The 27,852-nt window shown below is 37.2% G+C and overlaps 1 protein-coding gene across 2 annotated transcripts in view; it reads left to right on the top strand.

Annotated features, from left to right (window-relative positions):
* GALNT18 (polypeptide N-acetylgalactosaminyltransferase 18) overlaps positions 1-18,061 on the top strand; it is a 208,817-nt gene extending 190,756 nt beyond the window's left edge. For both annotated transcript variants that reach the window (XM_042882083.1, XM_042882084.1), the window contains 2 exons: positions 1,860-2,024; positions 17,595-18,061. In XM_042882083.1, the coding sequence (XP_042738017.1) occupies positions 1,860-2,024; positions 17,595-17,741 (312 nt within the window). In that variant the 3' untranslated portion in view covers positions 17,742-18,061. The remainder of the gene's footprint in view (positions 1-1,859; positions 2,025-17,594) is intronic.
* The last annotated feature ends 9,791 nt before the right edge of the window (positions 18,062-27,852 follow it).

Raw genomic sequence — 27,852 nt, 5'->3', positions numbered from 1 at the left:
TGCTTCCTTCCCATTGCCCAGGAGACATAGCATAGTGCATCAGTACTATTACGGGGTAAAAAAACAGATAGCAGAGTGCTGTGGGTTGTAGCTGATTAATGCAATATAAGGAGGAAGCTTATTTTATTACAGATTAGAGAATTGGGTTTTTTTGTGTTATTGTTTTATTTTTGTGGGGGTTTTTTTTGTTGTTGTTGCTGTTGTTTTTATTTATTTTATTATTATCTGCTCTGATACCTGTAGCAAAACAAGGTTATTTCTGTGGAAATTCAGCAGCTCTGCAGGGAATGTGTGTGTGTGTGTGCTGCTGGTGTGTGATTGTATTTGGCTGAGGCTTTCATTTCCTGAGTAAAAGTGCAAAGACCCTTTGACTGTCTCCATCTGCAGACAGCCAGTATTTTTAACTTCAGTGGAAATAAGCACATTTTTAGCTACTGAGTTTCCAGTGCCTTGAACAGTGACTACTGAGACATTCGCCGTTCTAGCGGAACAAAACTCAAAGTCTGAGTCAAAATTTCAAAGTCACTCTAATTAGCACTGAAGTGATTGTTCAAAAATTACTACTTTTCTGGGTTATCTCAACATTTCTATCCTGTTGGTTTAGTTGATGATGAGGCTGCAGTATTTTAGGAGCAGAATTGCTGGTAAGGTGTTTTGCCTGTGTCTTCTGAAGATTTTGAAACAAAAATGCTTTGTTATCCATTTTGTACTGAAGACTGGCTGGCATAATTAATAATATTTGTTAAAAGCTTGAGTAAGTGCTGCTATGGACATTCATCTTTATAAAAACATATTTAAATTACAAATAAAAACTCGTTTTTATAGGGCGACATAGAAAATAAGAAAATGCAAGCATGGTTTTTATATGTGATACTTTTACCTGTAGGCCAGTTTAAAAGATGATTAAAAGAAAGTCACGCATGTATACCTAACAAGTACATTGTGAGATGGTAACTCGGGTACTCTCCTGTTCTGGGGATGGGATAAACGAGCTGGGGGTTGTTCATAGTTTTCAGAAAAGCTGTCTGGTGAGCTACACAAACTGATATCTTACCATTATCATTACTTATCATTAGCAGCTGAAGCAGAATTTTGACAAGATGGGTGCTTATAATGTGGTACAGATATCGGATAAACATAGTAATGATAATACTGTGCATAATGGGCTCTATTCTGGAAGATGTGATATTATTGGATAAGATGCTATAATATACAGTAATACTATGATATACAGTAATTATATTTATAGTAATATAATATTATCCATAGTATTTGATAAGCAAAGAAATATCCTGAAATAGCTCAGTTAGAAGGAATAACCATTTCAGTCAGCTTCAGTTTGAGTTTATTTTACATGCTGATTATAAACTGAAAGATGCCTGTCCCCATAGTATTTGAGAATTTCACACTTCTTTTTCTAAACTGGTCGCCACTGATAAGTGAAGTGATCTTAGTGGGTATATTGAGCTCTCTGAAAGGTAAATGGCAACCTGCTTATTATTTCTACTGAGCACGATTACATTCAGTTGTCCTATTTCTGTAAAGTTTTGCTAACAAACAGATTTAGGTAGTTCACCCAGTCAGGGCTATCATTTTGCTTCTGCCCTGCAGGATCTGCTCAGACCAAACAAGACTGAATAGGAGACTAAATTCAGTAATTAACTATTACCAACCATGTTTGTTAGTTAACTGTTAATTTTAAAATGTTATGTTGCCTCCTGTATGAATGGAAACAATTTAAAAGTAACCATAGGGTCAGCCTACTGCTATTCAGCACGTTTATATTTGCCACGTGTTTTTTGGTGAAAGTGCTGCTTCTTTTTAGAGGCCACAAATCAAGTTTGTGTTTCCTCTTGCAGAATGTTTATTACACAAGCAATCAGCAGCTCCATGTGGGTGTTTTGAGTCCCACTATTGACGATGATGACAACAGATGCCTGGTGGATGTGAACAGCAGGCCCAGGCTCATTGAATGCAATTACGCCAAAGCCAAGAGAATGAAGCTTTACTGGCAGTTTACTCAGGTAATTCTTATTCAGCAAACGTTACAGAAGGTTCAGAAAACTGTGTTTCTGTATATGAAAGGTGAGTAATCAGTTTACCAACAAACCAGAAGCATCCTTGTTTGGTTGGGCTTTTTTGCACAGTGTGGGCAAGCTGCGTTTACGTTTAATTTCTATGTTAACTCTCAACAGGATACAAAACTTTTATTATATTTCTAGAGAAGTCAGTGGATTATTTACTAATAAACTTCTAAGATGGTTACTGTTATAGAATGATCCCAATCTAAAAATAAGTGATTTTGTAAAGTCAAATGCAAGCTAATCTATTTTAAGAAGGGGAAAGGTAAAGCATTCAAATGCTTTGGTTTGTTTTTGTTTTTTTTTTTTGGAAGTAGCAACTCCTCAAAAGGAGAGAGTGGGTTGCAGTTGATCATCTTGTCAAGAGAAAATTTTGCAATTCCTTTTTTTTTCTTTTTTTTTTTTGTTGCTTTATATTTAAAAAAAAAAAAAAAAAAAAAAAAGCACGTAAAATCTGAGAAGTGATTTCACAGTGATGGGAATGGTGAGACTCTGAGCCCGGGCTTGAAGCCCACACTTCACAGATGATTTAGAAATATAAGGGAGAACTGTAAGAAAAAGTTCCACTAGTTCTGTGGCTGGAACATGCTTTGTGATTTAATGCGTACAGAGCATGATAGTTTAGCTAAGAGGATGTGGCAGGGTGACTCAAAACCACATCAGCATTTCCACAGGAGACAGGTTATCCTGAAGACAAAACAGGTTCCATCGGCTAGAAGCTGAAGATACTCAAATTTGATCTTTTAAAACAAGGTGAGACTTTCTAAAGGTAAGAACTAAGAGTTAGCACATCAGGTACTGTCATATCAGTTTCTTACGACAAATAAAATGAGATTACAGTATTCTCTAAAAACAAATACTAGATTTAGTTGCTGGAGAAAATTCAATAGCTAAATAGTTTGAATAGTCACATTTTCTCCTCTCCGGTTTTGACTGTATGCACCTGGTTGAGGGCTCCTTTTCTGTGAAACATGGCGCAGCTCTCTTTTCTCAACAAAACCTACATAGTGATATTTAAGCCCTTACGCTGAGGCTCAACATTATGAAAATTGTTATCCTTGCATTTAATGTCTTCTGTAACAAAGGTATTTTTTGCTAGCCAATTAGTTTTTTTTCTTAGATTTAATGAGTTATTACTTAGTATATTGGGACATTGGTAGTACAGTTTAACCTCTGTATATTAATTGTGCAAAGATCATTTGGATGGTGATCAGTAAAGCATACTATAACATAGTTTGTGCTTATACTTGAACATGACTCAGATATTTGTCTTTAAAAGAGAGCTCTCATGTAGCAGACTTTGAACGCCTTATCTGGATAGATATCCCAGCTTTCACATCTGTTCTCTTAAGGGCAAAGTTTCATTCATTTCTTCTCTCAAATTTTAACAATTATCTTACCACAGAATCAGGGTAAGGTGGGGATGTTTCACTAAAAAATGGCTGTATCTGTACCTGATTTTTTGGTACCATTTTTTGATTGTGGAATTAACGTATTTCTTTAGATAGCCTTTCAGTAACATTTTTCAGTAGTGTCTACATATTCAGTATGATTGCTGATTAGTGACAGCGAAGGGTTTCTACTCCAGGACACTGCTGCCATTTTGTCACACTAAGTACATTAGAGCTCATTCGGTGTGCAGTAGTAGGATGTAATAATTTAACTAATGAAAAAAAGTCTTCTGTCTGTAACTCCATTTAATAGCATTGCACCTGCTGTGGGAGATGAAACTAAATTCTGTAGATGGTGCTTAAATCTTCTACAAAAAAAATACTGCCCAGAAGTGAAAGTTAATTAGTTGTTTCCTTATGATAAATAAAGAGACAAATGAAATAATTGTTTGATGTTCAAAAAGGATTTTGTTAATACTCCTGCTAATTAAAATGCTGTTGTTTCTCAACATACAGCACAGTACACAGCCTCTGGTGTACGCTGTAAGCCAAAAGAAAACCAGTGAGAATAATCACTTGATGAATTCTATTTGAAAAGTTCTAGGTTGGTCTGGGGAAAGGAAGCATTTCTGTGAATGCTCTGGAAGATGCCTGAAAAGAATAGGTTATTTTATTACATTTTGAAAGCTTCAGTATTTCTGTTCCCTATTATGCAATGAGCAGAACAACTGAAAATAAGCAGGACTGTAAGTATTGCTGTTGATTGTAGTCTTGAAATTTGTGAAAAAATTAAAATGTAGATGCTGGCAGTAGCTGTTTATAGCACCGTCTCCTATCTGTAAGCATGCTTTAACTTCTGCTGATTGTCTAGTCAGACAAATGTTATTAATAACATTTATACTATAGATAATTTTGAAACTACAGCAGTGCAAGTGGAGAATGAGTCAGAAAGAAAATGAGAAAGTCTCTCTGACTTTCAAACAAGAGCAGGATAAACCAACTGATCTAAATTTCCCTCATCAGCACAAAAAGTCAGTATTTGCCTTGCATTCCAGACATGTATCTTAAAATTTGAATGAGGATACTTTCTTGTTTTCCTACAAAGTATACTCAATATTCTGAGAGGTACTGTGATAGTCCATGGTGAAGCAATGATCTGAGGAAATCTGATAGAAGGATGTATAGCTTTTTGAAAAATGCATTTTTTCAGATAAGGTACTTCATGCTGGGTGACTGGACAGGAGCCTTTGGGAGACTTTGTGGTAGCTTGTCTGTACAGAAGAAAATTGTATTGAGCATTCAAAGCTTGTGGTCTGTGTTTGTATACTCAGGATCCATCTGAGCAAATTTCCATGCTCTGCAGCTTTGTACAGCTGCTAAATGCAACAAGATCCAATACAACGTAAGCTTCAGTGACATTTGTGCTTCCAAGGCTTCTTCAAGTGTTTATAACTGCAATTATGCCAAATTATATGAGATAGCCCTAAACAGACTCTCATCAACTGGGTAGTGTTCAAGAATTCTGTTGTTGATGTTGTCTGTTAAGTCTCTTCCTCCTAGGGAAGTGCTTATTTGGGGAACACTTTCATGCTGTAAGTTTTAGTGGGGTTTGACAGTTCACCTAGTTCCATGTGTCTCACCACTTTTCCATTTAATCAGAACAAAACTAGGTCTTTTAGCAAACAGATGAGTGATCACCAGAAATGACACAGCAGTGAGGTTATGGGCGAGAATTACATGGAAGCAAAGAGGTGGGAATTCTACTGCAATGTAAATTTATACATGGTATCAAGAAGCCTGTTCTGGCATCAAGAACTATTAAGAAAACAAAAACTAAATTGCTACTTAGTGTTCTCTATTCAGTATTATTCATGACAGTATTTTCTAGATTTACTTACTGTAATTACTGCAGTCACTCTGGGATGATACCTGGTTTGAAGGCCGTGGTTGTGACACCATCCTGGCACTAAACAATCCTGCTCGTAGCCTGTGAGCTCTTTATGGCAAGGAGCAGGTGCACATGCAGCGTGCTGGCAGCAGCCGTCTCCCCCTTGTAAATCAGTACTTGCAGGGAGCGTCCAAACCTACAGTCCACAACAGTTGCTGCCCACACACTAAGTAAATCTGCCATCCTTGCGACTGCTGCTGCACCAATTGTCTTATGTTGTCTATCCTGTGACAGACAAGGTACTCTGAAATGTAGGTCATGCAGGCTGATGTCCCTAGGTGTTTAAGTCCTTGAGACACTTTTCAGTGAAAAGCACATAAGGCCAAAATTGTGCCATTCTGAACCAGTCATCTGATACCATTAACTTTTTTATTTGTACTGAGAAATAGTTTATTTTAAATGCTGGAGCCAGGCATTTGTTTTTAAGAAATTCCTCAGTTCCTAGTCTGATTTCTCAGATTTATTGCAGATAGAAAGGCAGTTGTAACACAACATGAAATTTATCTCTGAATACATCACCTGGGTGACAACAGTTACACACGTAGAAAATTGAGAAAGTACACTAATGGCACACTAGGGCCCCTCCAGCAGTATAACAAAGGCATAAGGAATATATTTTTCCACAGTTGCTCCCTAACTTGCAGTATCTTAATGAACTGCATATTTAGCTTTAGGTGAGTGGGGTTGGAACTGGTTTTTATCCTTCTAACCAGACTGGCCATGCCGTCATTATTTGCTGTTGTGAGAAGCATGTCAAGAGAGGGCTATGTAGAAAAGAGTTATGAGAAAGGATGTGAGGCAGAGTTGAATAGAACAAATAGTTCTAAGGCTGTTCCACATTGAATTCTTTTCAGTACAGCAGGCTCTGCTAATTTAATTTCCAGCTACATAAAGGTGAGCAGAGGTTCAACCTATATGGATGGGCAAGTCATCACAGACTCCTGGGAAGGAGAAGCTGTGCAAGAGCACATGCTCAGCACTGTCCTGTATTTATATCCACTAGAAATTACAACTTCCTGCAATACTTGCATTGCTTTTACGTGTAATGAAGAAGTGCAATTCCAGGCAGTGCAAGAGCATGCTGCAGAAAATTTTCCCATTCAGAGAAAGTGGTTTATGCCATCTTGAGAGGCTGTAAGTAAAATCTGTGGCTGATAACTGTAGTTGCCATGTAATAATTTTCAAAAGCTATAGTGGGAAGATAAATAGAAGATAGAAGGAGCAAATGATGTATTCAATTCTTATAGCATTCCACATCATATTTAAATAGATGTTGAACAGATAATAGAAATTCTATAGATTAATAGATATTCAGTGTAGCTCTGTAAAGAAAGAATGTACCTTAAAATTACTGAAAGTGTTTCCATCTTGTTCATCTTACAGACGTTGGCATTTTCTGGAGAGCTTTTCTCCATTTTCTTGCTGGCCTTTATCTCATGATATAAGAAGATGTGCAATACTACCACTAGCTAGAATAATTACCCACAACCACATCTGTAACAATGTGGAGTACAGACTGCACACAGAATTAAATGGGAAGCTTATGTACAGAGTTAGCTTAGTTCATATTTCATATGCCCCTAGTTTATAAAGTAGGAGTTATTGATGTTAAACAGTTCACAGTTTTCTTCTGATGTCCACTCCCAATTTTCAATCTATATGTATTAGTCAAGGACGTCTTTGTACAACAGGGATTAACAGCAGTAGTGCTGTATCTAGGGAAACAAATACCCCTCAGAAATTCTTTAGATTTTTCCATTATCAGGGCCGTATGATAGAAAACAAAATGATTAATTTATCAAGATTTTAAATTTCTTCTGTACTTCAAAACCCCACAGGATGCAAATACACTCAATTTGCATATGCCATATTAAGACATGCTATATTACTATGCAGCTATATAATTATGTAGTGGTAAATGCCTGGCAGCTCAGGACACAAAGTTATTGTGATCTTATTTAAAAAAATAAAAGAGTTTGATATTGCAGGAGAGATAAAGAAAAACCAGATGCTTAAATTATTCAATTAACTAAACCAACACACTAGAACAGGACTTCTTGTATTATGTCTTGCTTTAATCCTAAAAACTATTCAGTCCTATGTATGCAGAATATAATTATTCAGAAATATAAAAACCTGAAAGTATTCTATTTTGAATCCTTGATTTCAGGTAAAATACAAACATGTATAGGGTAAAGAGTCACATTCAGAAAAAAAATATAAATAATGCTGTGTTTTAGTAAATGAATCATAGAATCACCAAGGTTGGAAAAGACCTAAAAGATCACCCAGTCCAACCGTTCACCTATTCCCAATAGCTCCCACTAAACCATGTCCCTCAACACAACATCCAGCCTTTCCTTGAACACCCCCAGGCTCGGTGACTCCACCACCTCCCTGGGCAGTCCATTCCAGTGCCTGACCACCCTTTCTGAAAAGTAATACTTCCTCATGTCCAGCCTGAATCTCCCCTGCCGTAGCTTGAAGCCATTCCCCCTGGTCCTATCACTAATGACACGAGAGAAGAGGCCGACCCCCAGCTCACTACAACCTTCCTTCAGGAAGTTAAAGAGAGCAATGCAGTCTCCCCTGAGCCTCCTCCAGGCTGAAATGGTATTAAATCTCCTTGCAGTGTTGATGCAGTTCACAGAAGAGGTTTTGTTTCTTTATATTTAGCCTTCTATTTGGAGTAATTTTTCAGCAGCAAGCTGAAGTCTTTGCAAATTAGGTGTAGAACTTGCCACTCAGAAGTTTTTGTGACTGCAACAGTAAAAGGAGCTTTTAGTAGGTGCATTTCAAGTCTTTTCCAGCGTATCACATTATGCAGTATTTACTCTCTTGAGAACTACATTTAAGCTCTAAAGATGCTTGGGCTGAATTAATTTAAAAGAAAGCTAACACATACTGTGTTTTTCCTTGAAAACAGATAGCCTATTTGCATATTTAGCATGTTAATATTCAACACCACTGTTATTTACCAAAAAATTATTTGTTCTAGTCCAACCCAATATTCCTAGTTTCTGACATCCAGATAGGCTCTCCAAAAAATGCAGAAGGTTTCAGCAGGGTCCATTACAGATGTGCAAGAGAATGATCAAGCCTCTAATGCTTTGTACAATTTTACTGATAACCAACGCATATTTACCCAGCGAAGTGGCTGGATTTCTTGGGGTCTGATCTCCATTCTAGCTTCTTCCTCTGCATTATTGAACCAATCACTTCCTGGTTTCTGGAACCTAAATTCCCATGTTAGAATACACAGATCAATTGAAATACTAGTGTAAATTCATTTCTTAATTTTCTTCACTTGGCACTCAATTTATTTCCTGGTTTCTAGACATTGCTTTAATTATAAGCATACAATGACAATGCAGACAGTTCCGTTTCTGGGTAGAAATGAGTTACAAAGCCCTGAACACTGTGGGTTCACATTAGAAAACCCAAACCAGTGAAATATCACCATCCATAAAGAAAATAAAATCTCATTCAATTTTTTTCTTTTTTTCCTGAACAGGTCATATTTGAGTAAGAATTGCATCTTAAAAATAAAAAGAGAAAAACAGGAATTCCTTTTTTCTCCTGTTTTAGTTACTCTAAATCATAGGCATCCCAGCACATTGCCTAGGGCAAATATCTCTTTCCAAGGGAAAAGATAAAAAAAATCTTGGGGGTTTCTAACAGCGTTGAATTTCTCATTTGGTTTATGATGATTAACTAGTTATCTCCGTATGCTAAAGCTAGTGGTAGTAATGTGAACTTTTCATCTTGACATTATTTCCTTTTTATGCTGTTAGAACATTTTCATCCACATGGAGAAATGGAGAAAGAACGAGAGGTAGTAAGGTGCTCCCAAGGATGACCTTCAGTGGCATGCTGTGAAAGGGTTTTTTCCATTAGCAACGTCACACTGCATCTTGTGCACTCAGTAACTGGGAGGGAAGAGATGTTAACAAGCATTTTCCACAAGTTAGCAACATGGAAAGGGCCTTAGAAAGCAACATCTATGCAAATGATGAATTCTTCAAAATCGAACAAAAAGGCAGAACCTAGAAATACACATCAGAGATCAGAAAATTAATTAACTAGATTAATTACCTTGTCCAGCAAACTGCCTCCAGCAGTGATCAATGCTTGCTGTTTCCCAGAAAAGAACTCTCTTCAGAGCCAGAAGCTCACTGTAGCACTGTGAGGGGGAGTAACTTCTGATCCCTGATGTGCTCCCTTCATGAAGGCTCCCATTTGTTTTGTCCAAATGATGATCTCATTGTGCCTATAAAAATGTTTTTATCAGTGCTCTTAAAAGTAACCCAGACCATTAAAAATAAAGTCTAGTCAGTCACTGAGCACTGATGCCTGTGGCAATTAATTGGATAGGTTTCCTAAATTCACAGAAGTCACAATAGTTGCACATTATTAGTTCTAACAGTCATTTTTCCTTAGAGAGGTTATTTACCAGGTTCCCACAGCTTTCCAGCACAGACATCAGATACCACTATTTTCATTTACATACTAAAAAAAAAAAAATCTAATTTTTACTTCATTTAGTATATTTTTAAATTCCTCACCATTCAGCAGATGCCAACATGCCCCACCAGCATGTCATCCTGGAGCTTACTGCTGTCAGCTTTTATGACTCTCAGCTCTCAAAAAGGCATCCAATTTATTTCTAAATGAATTGTCCTATCAACTTGTTATTCAGGACAGCAGCTGTATTCACAGGTGTGATGCTCTTCATTATCAATAGCATAGGTTAGTTCTTCCTTTTCTACACTGTTATTAGATAATCCCAACTATCTAACAATCAATGCAAATATATCATCACTGGGAGTTGTTGCCAAAACCAAGCCAAACTATTTTCAGCTATAAAACCTGCATTTTGCTGCAATTGTTAAGACTGTTTTTCAACCACCCTCTTTTTTTTTTTTTTTTTTACTATTTTTCATTAATTATTCAATGCTTTCCCGTGTTTAAAAAAATAAATACCTACAGTTAGTGTTTCGGCCACCTATTTTTCTGGTATGACAGAAAGATTTCCTGGCCACTACTGACAAAAAAGACATGTTTTTACTTTCTGAAAAATCTCTAAAGATCTTTCCAGTCTAGGTAACGTATTCTATCCAAAGCCTGCTTCAATTTGCTTAGTTTTATCACCATTTGCTATAGTGAAATTAATTTTCAATTATCACATCTTAAAGAGCTTAAAGTGTTTCAGTCAGGGCTTGAATATATTTTTCTGCAGTATTTTCTAAATCTAATTATTAACGATGGGTCTTCATAATATGTTGTGATGCAGTTTGATTTATGCCTGCAAAATATTACTGGCAGGCTTAAATCTATACATTCTGTTTCTGATTCTTATGCTGTTTTTTCTGCGATTTGTTTTCCATTCCAATTACATTCTCTGTATGACGCTGCGTTTCCTCCTGCCAAGTTTAATTGCTCTTATTTAAATACTTTAATTAACAAGATGGTGTATTTCCACATCCACGTTTAAATAGTTGTGCTTGGACTCCTATACATTCATGCAACCAATCTAGTTTAAACAAAATGGAAAACGATCACAGAGTCCACTAGTTACTAAAATGTAGTTTGGATGTGCAGATAAGGCTGCATCATTTCATTTGTCACAGCTGCAGTAGTAAAAATTTGTTACAGCAATATGAAAATCTAGCATTTATGGTTATATAAAAACTGAACAGTTAGAAGTCTCAGTAGTAAAACACAACAAAACGTGACGTAAATTGATTAAATTGATGTAACTGCTGCATGATGCATTTTCAGAGGATGTTTCATAACACTGACTCCTCGGTACCATGGATGTAAGACCTGTACCCAGATGGCTGCCTGACAATACAGCATGAGTGCTGGAGGAGAAAAAAAAACTTTTTTTCTTAAGAAAAAAGTTTATGAGATTAAATACAGCAAATAATTTTTTGTTGGGGTTGAAAAAATAAATTCATATTTTAAAATAATGTCTGGCAAAATTTCTCCTTTGCCTAATTGTAAATAGTGACATAAATAGCAGATAGACAATACTTCCTTAACGTTTAAGGTTTCTGCGTATAGTGTTTCACCCATGTAATACCAGTTAAGTACACCTTATTTTCAGGATAGTCAAAGCAAATATAACAGGAAACAGGTCTCTTTGAAGAGCAACAACTAACCAAATTCATTGCTGAGGAATATTTAATTGGTATTCATTTTGAAAGATCTGAACAACAAATGTTATCTGTCTACTTCTTCACAGAGCACCTGCTGGCCAAAGAGTCACAAAATTTGTCATACTGCTTTTGATTTCAGAAGGAATGAAGCAATTACCTAAATATACCATTATGTATATATACTCATTTCCCTTATATAGCCATCAAGTAGAAATTGTAAACTCAGTATCCAATATTTCCAAGCCATACAGATACAGATAATTCACATAGTGCTCCATGTCATTAATTGGTGACTTCTTCCTGTCAACACTTTCTTACTTCAGCAACATTCATACCAAAGTGTCCACAAAAAAGATGAAATGACTTCTAAAGCTCTAGCAACTTATTATTATTATTATTATTATTATTATTATTATTATTATTTTAAGCTAAACCTGGCTTACTAACAATCATTAAGAATTTACCCAGCGAGAGGATGATGCATTGCTTGGAACAGATACCTATTTTAATATACACCCATCATAATTCTTTGTTTCAAATGTATCAAAGCAGTTAAGTTCAGAGCTTCTACCTGCAATTATTTGAGTACACCAACTGAAGCACCAATAGAAAATTAGAGACTAACATATGCAGTGATCTTAGTAGCATATATAAAATACAAGACTGAATTTACTTTCTGTGTATGTGTATATATAGACGCACACGCACACACACAGTAGACTAAGTAGATTTAAACAGTGTAAGAAATAGATATACCTTACAGTAAATTGTTAAACAGAGCTGTCAGTCTGATATCCTGAAATGCTGACATCCTACAGCATTCATTTAATATCCCTCATTTTATAGGTGACAAAACCCTGTATAAACCTAAGAACTTTATCTAGGCTACGAAGCAGTGGTTGAGTCTGAAGCAGTATGCTCACTTTCCTGTTTTCCCTATGTTTTGCTTGTTGTTTTTTTTTTATATGAAACTCAATACAAGAACCTGAGGATTACGAAACCCATCAAATCTATTTTAAAGCCTGAATATCACAGATCACATCTGGCAGCTTTGTCAAGCAGAAGCAGTGGCTAAATTAACCAAATCAATTAACTGCTGTGAATTACTTATTCCACTCTAATGATGTCAGGTACCGACATTTGAATCCTTCCTTTAAAATACCCAAAATATGTGAAGCGGAATTTCTGTTCCTTCCTGCCTTGTGTTTCTCTGTCCATATCTGAAAACACAACTCTGGCAATCAGACTTCAGAATAACAACAAACAGAAATTTGCTTTTAGTTCTTGCTGTAAAGAATTAATTGAGAGAGTAAGTACAATGGTAGATTTGAATTAAAAACAGCCAGAAATCAGAACAATTTTACACCTTGAGTAGTACAATGGCGTCTGAGTAAATAGGCCTGTCACATAGTATGAGAAATAAATAAGCGTGAGATGAGACTTCAGAACTTTTGGCAAGGTATACGTTACAGAAATTTCCTCATGCACTTTTCTTGTTATGAAGTCAGAGAAGTCTTTGCTTTGTTTTAAAGGGTTTTTCTGAGTGTAACTTGGTAGGTAACGCTAACGCTGCAGCAGCAATAGTATGGTGGGGCAGGAGGTTCAGGTTAGATTGCACAAGCACTATCTCTGCAAAAGTCATCGCATTTAACATGTCGTGTATTTGCAGAGAAAGCTGATATTCTGTCCCATTTGTAGCTCTTTGAATCACAAGCAGTTCAACTACTAGGGAAACTTTGTGAAATCTTCCAACTAAGCTTAGTTCCACAACAACCAATATTCTACAGGTCCTCTACTGCTCTGCAGACCAAGGACAGGAAAGAGGATGCTGGGACATACGCCTCCACCCCCACACAATAAACATAACAAGAAAACAAACGTAGTACAGTCCAGCAAAGACTAATTACTTTGTATGGTTTTTATCACTCCATCTTTAACATAGAAATACACAAGCACATACTTGCAACATGGTACTCTTTCTAATAGCATGCTAGAATTTATAGCTGCTACACAGGGACCAGCTGACTGAAGAAGTTGGCTCATCCCTGTACTGCACACTGTTGTAGTTTGCAGATATAGCACGTGGTACTCCTAAACATTGTAGTACTGGATAAGTTCTGCTTTGGTGAAAGACTTAGCAGTCTTTTGGGCATGAGAAGTACAATAATTCTAAAGGAAGTCAAAAGTATTATTGCATTCCACTATGTGTTACGCAACCCTAAGTTAGCTGACAAGCCAACAGCTATTTGCCATGATGTGAAATGGTGTTTACATTAAAAGTATGCTTATGGACCACTGAATCAGTTTTATGTGTGTCTAATGCTACCAGGAGTTGAGAGCATTTGTACTTCTCACAGGGATTGCTTCAACCCACACTGCAAAGCCCATCACATTTTTCTGTTAAACTTAGTAGTGCTGTCACACTCGATCTGTTTTTATAAAATACTTGACCTGGGTTTATTTATCCACCTGAAACTCTCCATCCTTGTGCTGCCTCTCATCATCAATGATCCTAAATCTACTTCTCTTCAGCTGAGCAGAATTTCTCTGTAACTAGTTTCAGCCTACAGAATCAATTTTTTTTTATGTATCCTAAAAAACATTATTCTTATCTACCGAATATTTGGCTTGGAAAGTAGAGTTCATAGCTAGGATGGGAAACGGGAGCTAGACAGGCAGACAACCTCCATGCTTGATTACTCTGAGATTTAGCATCACAAGGGAGGATTTTGCTGAGCAATAAATATGACTGTGAAGAGTTTTATGCAAGTTTCACTAACTAGTTACAAATAATTAATTAAAGGAATACCTTTATGTCTGTTTGATTCTGGGCGTTCAAACACAATGCTGACAGGTTGCTGAAGCCGCTCAGTAATACTGTAATTCAGAGGCCAAACCAGTCAGAGTAGCAAGATGTAGTATTAGCTTTTGCTGAGTGTTGCTTGCATACTTGCTTTCAGTGGAGTTGCTCTATCATGTGCTTCAATGAATTATACAGCTCATTAATTAGCTAATATACCTTGCAATATATAGTGGGTGCGCTGTCATTACCCTACAAATAATAGAGCAATACCACTATAGCAGGCTTGCATTAGCCATGTGAAGGGGGGGAAAAACAAAGATAGTCTAATTAGAGGTAATTTTACATGTAAACCTTTCTCAGTATACTTCAGAAAAATTATTTATACATTTAACTGGAAGGAACTAAAGCTGCATAGTCTGCAAGCTCTTAGAGGGATTGAGCCATAGTTCTGCAAAGACCTCACATCTCTTACAAGCTGAATTGTTCTATTTCTAAAGGAACTTAAGCCTTTACGTTTCTCTCATCTCATCTTACAGAAGAGCATGTCTGCTCTCTAGAACATTCAGCTCACACATATTAGCCACCGCTTAATTTTGGTGTCTCTTTATGTTCCATGCTGGAGGCTTCAACATTCTCAGCACAGTGATTTTCAGTAGCCACTGCAGAGCACTTTGCAGCTCATCAAAAAGAGCTGCCTCTACCTTTTTCTGTCTGAAGTCACTAGTTTCTATTGAAAAGAAGCTGCTGAAGGGATGGATGCCACATATTAAGGCCAGATGTGAGCATTCTAACTAGTTTCACTCATCGGCTTAAAAGCTATTCTCAGGATGGATACCACAGAATTCATTTCACAGCATTGGACAGAGAGGAGAGAAGGTCTACCAGCAAACAGATTTCTGCTTAGCTGTCGCACTTTAGGTGAAACTGAGAAACTGAATACTGTTCTTTCACTTATGCTTGTGAATCTATGTCTTGGGAATGACAGGCAAAATCTAGGAGTACCATACCTACATTCATATCACAGATCCAAAAAGCGGGCAAGGAAGGGACCCAAACTCCCGTAGTTGGTTAGTTTTCTGACAAGACATTCCATAGCTTTTTTCAAAAGCTAAGCTGAGGATGCCTTAGACACCATGACCGAGAAAATGACTAATTGATACGTGTAAATGCTTGGCACAGGTACAGAACTAGTTAACTTTAATGATAGAAACACAAGCACCTCCAGCATCAGCTAGAAGCTCAAGGAAGTTGATCTAAATTTGGGGTTTAGGCAGAAAGTTGTGATCTCCAGTTCCACATTTGTGGTCTGCCTGAGTGCCGTGGAACACTGACTGTGCAGGGGGAAAATTATGATCAACAGTTTTCATTAAAATTGAGACTGTACACTTTCCTAAAATTAAAAGAAAATATAGAAAAATCTTCAGCAGTTTATTTTTGACAGTAAGAAAATATTCATTATGTTGGAGTTTTACCTCTGTAGGACCTCATTCAAAGCTCCTTGAATTCAACTGAAAAACTCACCAACTTCAGTGAACTTTACAAGGCCAAAAAGTCACTTGAGTAGAGGTTGAGTGAACAAAGAGAGTATAAAAAGCTTTAACTGATTTCCTATTATAGTTAGTCCAAAAATATTTGTCTATTTCAAACAATTATAGTGCTTATGGATGTCTTAGAGTTTATGCTGCCACCATACACCCACATTTAACTACCATTATTAGTAAGGGCGTCAATAAATTCTTATTGAGAAGTGGGAAAATACAGTTCACTCAGCATTTCATTACAGAGATCCTGATCTACAGAGTGCTGCAGTATGCTTGTCAGTTTAAATTGGATTCTGCACGTAGGCCTACCAGGGAGAATCTATGGGAGCCTCATGTTTTGAATGTCACAGATTATTCCTGATATGGTCTCTCCTACTCCAAGCCATATTTAGATCTTAGAAATTTCAAACCTGTTTCTACCTCATTAACAAGTCCTCAAAATGTATTACTGATATAATGGGAGGAGAAGACATTCCTCAGGTCACCTGTCTGAATGGAGCACCTGTACTGAATGGAATGACCTGCCTTCTCTGAAGACCAAATTCAGCATTTCTATTGGATACAGCAAATATCCCTGTGATTAGAAGAGAAATCTCTCACGCTTATGACTTTCTTTAACACAGACCTGACACAAACTGTTCAGCTTTTTTGGGTTTTCATTTTTTCTTTTTTTAAAATCACAATCACAATCATACAGTTTCCTCTACTTACGAGTAAGCAATTAAATACTGAGGTATTCTTTCTATACTTCAGCTGTACTAATGCAGTTGTACTGACTAACCCTCCATTCTTTGATTTGCAGATTAAGCCGGTAATTCTCTATTCTGCAAGTCCAAGATCCTCTAGAGACAGACACAGCATTTCAGACTACTGTGCAAATTATTCTACTGTTTATCTTGGAAGAAACTTCCCAGACAATAATGTGTACAAGTTACCATTATTAGATAGGACAGAGTATGAAAGAACCAATAATAATAATAAAAAAAAAAACTAAAAAGGGCTAAAAGGAAAAAATGTAGAAAAATGATTTAATTGTTCTTTATGTCTATTGGTAACTGTGTGATAACCTCAGTTATTTAAGATTATTTTCATTCCAAGTAGCAGCTAGAGAAGGGCTTTTAGCATGGCAGTATCATTCATGATGAACGAATGAAGAGTAGATATCGATGACTAACGACAAAAGTTTATAAGAGACCATTAATCTCAGTATTCAAACTTTTTTTTTTTTTTTTTTTTTTTTTTTGCACTTTATATATGGGACACCCCCAGCCAAAACATTATTCCTTTTTTTGCCTTTTTTTCCATGTTTCAGTGGTGCAGCATAGCCACTAAGCTAGGCAAGTAAAGCAAACAGGAAAGCTTTTGGCCCACTGTTAATGAGCATGGCCAGAAATGCAGCTTAATTCTAGAAATTCCATTTGCTGAAATGCTAACCAAGCAATTGCAACCATTCTAAACTGTCTTACAGATTAAACCAGCCTGTGACAAAAGGAACATTCACAACAGACCCAACCCACTGCCTATCTTGCCCCCAGTTTTTCCACAGAAGCAGTGGAAGTAGCACTTCAGTAGATGGACACTGGAATGCTAATTTATATTGTCATGCAGTAGCAATGCAGAGTGATCACAGTGTTTAACCCAAACTTCTTTTTTCCCCCCACGCTTACAGGGAGGCCCAATCCAGAACCGAAAATCCAAGCGTTGCCTGGAACTGCAGGAAAACAATGAAAATGAATTTGGATTTCAACTCGTCCTCCAGAAATGCACTGGACAACGCTGGTCTATAACAAATGTCTTGAAAAGCTTGTCATCATAACAGACTGCATTTTTTTACCCATTCCTTTTGCTACTGTGTAGCAAATACTGAATTGTTGCCTGCTGTACTGCGTTTCTTTCCTCCCTGTTCTTTCTCTCCTTTCTGTCCCTTTGATTTTATTCTGTGAGTGTGTGGAAATTGGGTTTGTGAGCCGGAAATAGACATTTTATTTTACAATTATGTTTTCATTGCATTTATAGAGGTGTTGAATGATAGGTGATGGGTAGGCTATCCTAAAGTATTTTACATCTGTAAATAGAAAACAAATGGAGAATATTTATAACTCAAGCTTTTATTGAATAAAAAAAACCCAAATACTATTTATTACTCTCTATCTGTCTCCAGGGTAATCAGCTTAGATATTAAGTGGTGCTCTCACTGTTTTCATTAACTAAAGTCTCATCCTGACAAGTAGCTGCCAAGTATCGGTGTTTTCCAAGCCCTACCTTAGCCAAAATTCAAAGGAGTAAATCGTGGCAAGTAAATGGTGGCTGTGCATCTCTGCATGTATCATGCCCAGGGATTCAGAGACAATGCTAGTTCTGTGGCCATTAACAATATAACTCCCTTACCATCACTTCCCCAGTCAGGAAAATGAAGATACAGGAGAAACTAAAACCAGCATAGAAGGCAGTCACAAGGAGGGGGTCACATTTTCTTTTCCATGATCCAAATGAAAAAAAAACACACAAAAGGTACACTGGTTCTTCAGCAAGCTGGACTGAAGTACAATTCTATAGCTTCCGCAGCTTCAGCACTGACCTGCCTTCAACCAGAAAAGAGAACAGAGCCAGAGCAATGAAAAATTCCAATTGGGGCAAGTTGTTCCCTGGAGGTACATGCACCTTTTATCACAGAGGAAATAATGTTGATTCCCAACACAGATATATAGATATCTATTGGTAATAGATAGCTATGCCATAAACATTTACTTTTTGCATCATTTATGTTTTCTTAAAACATAAGGACCAACTAAGCCAATGCTTAACATATACAGCCTGTACCAGATATTGTCTGCCTGTGCAAGTAACTAAACAGCCAGTGCTTCAGACTCACCAGGCTAGCACTCAAGGCAGGAATTGGCTTTGGGCTACCTGAAAAAGTTCTATAGTGCTGTTCCCCAGCAGAGTGCTCCTGCTACTCCTGCTGCCTCTGATAAACAAGCAGTAATAACATTATTCCTGGAGTCTTGAGATGAAGACATTAGACACAGAAGCTCTGCTGTGAGCTCCAGCCCCTTGTGGGGGGTGCCTAAGCAGCTCACCTAGCGGCAGCAGCAGCTGCTTGTGTCATAGTTCCCACAGAAATAGGCCACCAAGCACACACACACACACACAGACACATACACGAGCTGTGTCCACGGCAAATCTTTCCAAGGCAAGCAGAGCAAAGCATGGAGAGCAATCCCTGTCCTGGTATCAACATTGTCTCCATCATAGGTAAGAAGAACACAATATTAAGGTAGCTTCTTAAAACCAGGAGAAGTTTAGACTGAAGTATAACAGCTAAGTCTTCCAATACCATTCCTAGTTCTCTCCATGATAACATTTTTAGTACAAAAATATTTACCTTTTGGCAGAATCTAGGTCAACACTAAGACTTCAAAGGTGGTTTCAATGCACTGTTGTGTTGCTGCACCTCAGCTAAGACTGGGATGACAGGCTAAACTACAATACTAGAATTATGGACCTCTGTATATAAAAATCTCCCTCTTTTATCCTCCTCTGTTTTTTAATCTGTTGTTTGTTGCCTGAAGTAAGGAGCATAACCTCTTTTATAACAGGTTTTTTGTTTTGGTTTGGTTTTTTGTTAAATTGGGTGTTGCACACTGGCTTTACATTCAGAATCAGCTAGCAGTCTTGTTTGTAATGAGTGGTTATTGTCATGTTGCGTGTTAATTATGAATGTTCAACATGCTGCTATATATAGTTAGCTTCAGAGAAAATGCATAGCCAACAGTGCAAAAGCAATTACAGTCAATGAAGACCAACTTTATAACCTGCACTCCAACCAACTTAGAGGCCCCTTAGGCTGGTTTGGGTACAAACTCGCACTAAAAGAACAACAATAACTGGAGTGTCAGGGTACCAGAGCTGGAAAAGATGAAGTACCTTATGTTTCACCCTGAGGAGAAAACAGGAGGTTTTCCACGAGGAGGTATTTGTTGCACATGTGAACCAATCCTCTTGCACACTGGAGCATGTGCAGGGTCATGATTGGAGGGGGCTCAGTACCTGGCATATGCAACCTTTTTAATCATTCTCAAGTTTAGCTACTGACCAACTTGACAATTATCTCCCGAAGACCAGATCAACGAGGAGCAAACTGCATTATCACAGAGGAAAAGCACAGGATTCATACAGCGTAGAGTAACATAAACTTACCCTCATTTCAGCAAAGATGCCAAGAATTAAGTGATGCAGCCATATGGTCTCAGAAGTTATTTTCTTTTACACATCTCTTCTCTTGGAAGAGAAAAAAAAACAGCACTGTCAAACAAGTTAAGTGAAGAACAGAGCTATCTTTTGCTCCACCTGGCACTTACAGAGAAAGGGAACTGCTGAGAATTCAAGGTCACACATCAAGAGAATGCAACATGGTTTTTGTTCACTTATAATTGAAATTTTTATAGATAGATAGATAGATATCACGTGTACACACACTACCAGTGGATACACATTCACAAACAGGCTCTTTATCAGGAAAAAAAAAAAAAGATCCCCCTGAAGCACCTCTCATCCAACCATAGAGACATATCAAGACACTGAGCTGAAAGGCTTAGAACATTTATGATGCTGCCCAGAATACCTTCAACACCACTTCTGCTTTAAATGTAAACAAAACAAAACAAAAAAGCAGAAAATAGCTTCTCACATTTAAACTTTTGCTCATCGAATGACCATTAAAAGTTTTCCACAGGAGTAAGTTAGAATAACTTCTCAAAACAAATACAAAATACTCGTGCTGATGATTTAGCTCAGGAGGCAATCATTAATTGCTCTTGAATAACTGTATTCTCTACTGATTTGCTGTAGTGTTTTTAAATTCCTCTTCTACACACAACCACTTTTAGCATGAAAACGCTTAAGGAGTGCTGAACAATGCTCAACAGTGCCACTGACAGCTGCATTCTGAAACATCAATGGAAAGTATTCTGGCTTATTGACTAAATGCAGCTTTGCACTGTCTGTTCTAAGCAACTACTTCACCTCAATTCACTCTCATCATGCAGCTCAGAAGAGGATCTTTGTCACAAAGTGTCTGAAAACATCTTGTAACACGACTGAAACATATTTCCCATCATAGTGTGCTACTTCCAGTGAAGTACCTTCAAGTAAAGTGCGTAGCATCTAAGACAGATTTTTCCAGTTGAGAACAAAACACTTCTCAGGATATGAAAACAAAATATAGTACTTGCAGAAGGACAGAGGTAAGTGGACTTTCTGTTCAGCTTTTAAAGGAAAAAATGATTCTAAGAAAACTGAACAAGAGTTTAGGAGGTGACTTTGATCAGACTTGAAGGAAGAACTAGGAGCTTAAATCCATCCTTTAAATTCTGCTGACATCCTTGGTACCTGGTGTTCAAGTTGGATGTCTTGATTTTCTATAAGTAATAGCACACCAAGTTTTTACAATACTCAAACTTCCCTGCCACCTGAAATTTCCCTACCATCACCTCTTCTGAAATCTAATCCAGGGTGCCCCATTAGTCCAACTCCACGGCTACCCAGTAGTCTCTTGCTCCTACCTTTAATCACAAAAGAGACGTCAGACTGTTCAGCTAAATCCAAGGAGACGTTGTGCCTTTTGGGACATAAAAATGCATCCCCTTGGCTAAAGGCAGCAACTTGTTTAAATCCACAGCTGAGTACATCTGCTCCCCAGTCTTCAAACCCTGAATAGACTATAGTGGTTTGCCACCTCTCAGCCAGGCAGAGAGTAAAGAGAAAGCTTTTTTTTTAATTAGGGTTTACAGCATATCGTATTTTTGTTATCTACTGTTTTATTTATTTATTAATTTTCCATGTTCTTCTAAAAATTGTTCAGCTGTAGATTAAGTCTTTACCACTTGAGCTCCAAATTCTCTGGAAAGAATTGAAGAGGAGAAACTAAAAATAGTCCCAAAAGTGTCTCCTGATCATCTTGAGTAACAGATAACAAACCATAAATTAAAAGCTCATGCTGCTTCCCCCTACCTGAAAGTCACTGTGCACACTCTTTCTCAAATCCAGATCCAAGCATTTCCATGGAAGTAGTGAAACTATGCAAACAACTGTGCCTGCTATTAACAGTCATGATTCCTCATTTTGTGTAAATTAGGATTCATATGTTGATTTTCAAGAATGGCATCAATTTCACACTACAAGGAGGAGTCAGACTGGATCCCCAAAATACCCTGAAATCAAAACTGGTGCTCAACTCCACAAATAACCTCTTTAAACATTTGTTAAAGTAGTGTTCAGAACGCATACGTGCTCTGTAAACCTACATGAAAGGTCTTAACCAAATTGGATGCTGAAAACATCTTTTTAAACAGTTAAAAAGTACAAAACAAGTACTGCAATAGATGAATTAATTTTTCCAGTGCACAGCAAGTTGCCAAAAGTGATCTTATGCCATGAGTTTTTATGCTGAACATACATAGTCAGATTCAGGAGTCATTTGGAGCTTAAGAGATCAAGAAAGATCACCTTCATGCTAGCAAAATGAATTTAATTTTCTCAACATCATACTGTGCTCATATGCTTTGCTATAGAGCTTATTTTATCTGGGTAGAGATCACACAAGAAAAAAAAAAATAAGAAGCATACCACAAAAACAGCATCAGCATCCATTTCAAATTCTAAGCAGGTATCTCTTTCCTAATCAGTCTTTCTTCCCTATTCTAAGAAGGCTGAATCCAAACTTAAATTACTTTCAATTCAAAGTGCTGGCCACATATTGGTTATCTAACCTTTCTGCCTACTATTAAATGCAATGTATGCCACCTCTGTGTCTCCCGGGTAGATGGTGCCTAGGGAAGCAGAGTGATCTGACTGTTTTCATTTTCATTTTTTATTTAGTATTCAACAAAGTTGAAGGGAAGAGTTTTCAGCACCCAGATTTGATAGCACAGAGACAGAAATATTTGAGATGATACTGCAGGCTTAAAATAATTTATATTTAAACCACTGTATGCTTCCATAGCATGTCTTTGCCCGTTTGGTCTCACAATCAGTACTTGCTCACAAGGGCAGCAATTTTAAATAATTCTGCTTCTTAAAAGTGATGCTTACAGGTATTAAATACTTAAATGAAGTTTTCTGAGAGAGATCAAGTCACATGCAGCTTTCAGCCTCTCAAAGTATCTGAAAAGAATACTGTCATATAAATCATATAAATGCTTACAGCAGTCAGGGTTTACTGATGTAGTGTCAGAAGCCCATCTATTCACTTAGACTTCAGATTGTGTGCAGAAGCAAGGAAGAATCATTCACTTCATGGAAACCACTTTCAAATCCTTTTGTGAAAAAGGAGTATTAGCAGTTAATCAGATAAGCTAGAGAGCCATCATCCTTTCTAATATGCAAATTTCTGTGGGACCATTTTAATAGTCATATACTTTCCAGGGGGAAATGGTTATTAAATCTGTCTTATAATTACTAATTATGGCCTACTGATCTGTACATTTCTTTTGTCTCCATGTAACATCTGTCAGTGTTAGGGACAATGTAGAATGAACAGACTAATATGGATTACTATGCAAGTCAGAGGTGCAGGAAAACTGAATTTTCCAGCAGCTTTGCTGACATGTCACACCTTACACCTCCCCGCAGAACACTCTGATGCATATATTTCACTGAAAATTTAAAAAATGATGTCAAAGTTCTATGATCTCTTATAATTGTGGCTGGCAATTTACATTTTTAACAGTGAAGCTGCTAGTAGGAATCTACAATAGGGTAATCTGTCAGCACTTCCTTCTGTATTCAGGCATAGCTGAGACTGCACAAAGGAGGGATGGAACAGGACCAGGGTATGGGGACATAGATTTGGGTTGCTCCATGGTATGATTCCAACATATCATTGGACACAACTACCACTTCTTCCCTAAGCACTTACATACAGTGCATTTTGACCTCCAATTTTGCCAATTGATCCTTCTTGGTCAAAGTATCTAACATTACAGATTTTGAGAGAAAAATGAATTAAGAATAGTATCACAACAAAGATCACAAAACCAATTAAATACAAGTAAATCTAAAAATTCCAAAATGGTTATTTGAAAATCTTCACATGTATGTAAATCCAATATACATATTTACTGCTACTTTACTTACTTAATGAGATTATTATTTCCAAGGCAGTCATAGCTTTGTTATATAGATAGATTATAATATAGAAAATAGAGTTTTTATCACTAGTTGCAACAATTTTTAAAGTTCTTAAATTACCTACAATCCTACTTGTACAAAGCACCCTAAGGTACTTGGTGCCATCTGCTACTCATTGCTTTCATGTAGAACGTGCACATTTAATCAGTAAATATCATTGCTTTTGAAACAATGTATTTCTGATCTGCATATAAAATACAGCCCAAATGTTGTTTCCCCAATATAGCCGTAAGACCAAAAACAGCTTTATCAGCTATTTAGTCCTTTTAAATGTCATCAGTGATTCATATTCGATCTGATAAGTCTTCTTCAGTTACTATTGCCAGTAAAACACCCCCAGGTGCACTCTTTGGAAAATCTCCTGTACAGTAGTTGATTGCGCTCTTATTCTTCTCCTTGCATTTCCTTTCAATTCTTCCCTTGATAGGAATACTTAAATGGCTTAGAATATGAGTTCTCTCTAAGTTCATGATTCATTTGTACTGTTCCTTAGGCACTAAACACTTCCTCAATTTAAAGTTTCAAATCCACAGCGAGGCCAAGAGTTGCATTAAAAGCAATCAACTGGATGAAGAACAAATACAATACTCCTGTGCCATCAAAATATACAAAAAGGAAAGAAAAATACAATAATGGAAGAGAAAGGAGAAGTGAAAGCACACAGCACAGCTTTCCATGCCCTTTACCGAGGCCTTACACATAGCATTTCTTGCTACAACTGCAATCGGTGAGAAAATGAAAAGAAAGTGAACTCTGCTCCATAACTGAAGTCCTTACGCTCTTCTGACCATAAAAATTGGTTGCTGAGGGCTTTCTCTGGAGTATTGATTAACCAAAAAGAACAGCAAAATGAATTGCCCTTAGTTTGCTTAGCTACGCACATTAACCAAAGAGAAAACAACGCATTGTATTTAGTGATGCCAAAGAAAGATCTGAACATGCACAACCAAGGAAGGAGGACTCCTGCTGAATGGACAATGCAAATCACACTTCCTCATTCTATGGGTGTGCACTTTCCTCACTTTTTAATGCCAGCTCTGGGAAAGGATGAACATAAACAAGCACAGATCTGCACATCATTTAAAAAGAGCCTCCATTGTAGCAACTTGCTTTCTGGTTGTGAAATTTGAAGGTCTTTCTGACAGCAATGAGGACATACACATTCCCTGGACTGTCCTGACAACTGAAACTTCTATGTGACATTGGAAGTGAGGGGAATTACTTTCCAAATCACAAAAGGAAATATCCACTTTTTTTTTTTTTTTTTTTTGCATAAAAGTACACAGGCAGAGAAAAAAGGAACAAATTTTCTTCAGAAATCTGGAAAATGCATCTATAAATGGCTATAAAACAATCTGAGAATAGGCTCTGATACTACCCAAATTTTTAGTACATGAACTATAAAAATTGTAATAAAAAAACACAGATAAAAACCATACCTAGCTGTACAGTTGTAGTGTTTTCACCTCCTGCAGCATACATCAAAATGCTATAGAGCAAATCCATGAAAGCCAACCATTTAGACATTTCTTGTGATGCATACAAACCCAGGTACTGCCGTATGCTGAACAACCCCATGCAGTTATCACTTACTTGATTGGCAAAACCTTGTTTTTGATGCTACAATATTTGTGATACCTTCTACGTTTTGCCATGCTACAAATTACAGCCTTCCAAGCTGGCATGTTGCTATAAGAGCCCTTAGTATGTGAAACCATCAATGCACTTTCAGCCAGGCCTTCTGGGTACTGAGGAATTTGGAAATAGTGTTCCAAATCAATCTGTGTGCAGTTTGCCTGAATTTATAGGCAGCCCTTATTGTTCTTTGCACATCACTGACAACAGAACAAGTTCTTAACCCAGTCTCCAGGTGCTGAAAAAAAATTCCAACCATAACCAAATTGAGGTAAACCACAAGAAAGTCATGTACTAAAAGAAGCGGCTTCTCCAGAAAACCCTTTTACAACAGCTTCCTATTCTTTGAGGGTAGGGTTTGAGTTTTCCAACTTTCCCTTCTTATGTACTATGAAGCACTGCCAAAACAGAAAATTTCATGAAAGGGATCACCAAAGAGTCAATGCACTTACAAACAAAAGGTAAAATTCACACTCATAAATGAGAAAGTGTAACCACAGTCACAGCTATAACATCTTATTCAAAGCCACACCGTCAATTTCAAGCCTATATTGTCCTTATTATCAATACTTCATCAGTGCTTTGGCATGCAGAAAACTTAATCACAGTGCAACATCGTATCTGTCACATCTTCTAGAGTGCTATCCCAGACATTTTGATGCTTCTTTATTTTACCCATTCAAAGCCAAGGCAAACTATACAAGTCACTAGTCAACTACGACTGATTTTTCTTACCTGTGCAGTTAAAAAAGACACAACACTGAGGAAGTAGCTCTAATGAGATTGCTGGCTACTTGGTGAAAAGCAGTACTGCTACCAATGCACTGCTTGTCATCTCAGTAACGCATTATATTATTAAGTGCTACCTTAATATCATGCATGAGAGAATGAAAAACAAAGAATTGAGCACTTTTTCTAGGACTGCCCTTATGTATATCTGAAATGGAACTGAACCAGTATTTGCCAGTTCTTGGCATCTTGAGTCACAAGATTTGCTCTATCCCCTGGGGAAGGGGTAGTAACTTGAGACACATTACCAGAACCCACATCAATTTACCGGGCAATAAGGGCTGTCCCAGTTTCCCATTCCCACTGTCACATGCAGTAGAGCAAAAGATTTTTATCCCTCCCAAACCATGCAGCAGAAATAAAGGTAAAGATACTGCTATAGTTACCATAACAACTGCTTTTAACTCCATTTGTTTTCAAGAATTTATTTTTTTTCTTCATCCAGAAAGCAACAGTATATTTATTATTGCTAAATGGATATTTCTCAAGAGCTGAATTCTTTTAAAGCCATTACCCTTGAGCACATATTCTAGATTTACAAGAATTAAAGAAGAGTTCTTCTCATTGTTCAGTATGATAACATTTCTAATTAATCTTTCTTTCTGTATATATGTACAGTATTAAGAGCTTTTCAGAAAATGAAATGTGGTTCTGCAGAGGCAGAAATAACATCCATCAGCTTGTTGGTAGCACACTTTTTATACTTCACAGGTGGTCTGAGTTCATTTTTATCTTCTACACAGGTTTCAGTGATCAGTAACAGCCCACTTTGGCACCGACTGGCACTAAGGTCAAAATATTTTCCTTTATTTCTTTATCTACCAGATATTGAGCAGGGGCTGAAGTTTTATTCATGTTGTCACGTAAGACTTTTCAGAGATTCACTGCTCCTGCAGTAGCTAGTTTGGCCAGAAAGATTTGCTATGGAACAGAAAGGAAAATCATATACGGTAATGGCTGTAGACACACACTCCTTAAGATCAGGGAGAGATGAGAAGCAGTTTTACTGGAGAAGGGTCTGAGACACACACAGATTAAGAAACTGTGGTTCTCTGGATGGTAACATAGGAAAACATGGAATGACAGCTTAATTTACTGCAATACACGTAATGATTCTTTCTTAAATGTTAGAAAGGATTCTCGGATCATCCAGCCTTGTCTTGTTTTCAACAAGGGCTTTACCACACACAGGTTGTTGAGGAAGTGAAGTGTCATATGTGCAAAGTGCATAAGAGTCTATTTTAAGGCAACTGACAGATTTTTGCAAGGACATGGAAAAATACAATGTTTAGTCTCTGGTCCCTGAGAAAGCT

Source organism: Lagopus leucura, unplaced genomic scaffold (assembly GCF_019238085.1).
Source record: "Lagopus leucura isolate 7727_CA_CO unplaced genomic scaffold, USGS_WTPT01 Super-Scaffold_100033, whole genome shotgun sequence".
Classification (NCBI taxonomy): Eukaryota; Metazoa; Chordata; class Aves; order Galliformes; family Phasianidae; genus Lagopus; species Lagopus leucura.
The sequence above is the reverse complement of the archived record's forward strand: the minus strand, read 5'-3'. Positions and strand labels throughout refer to the sequence as shown.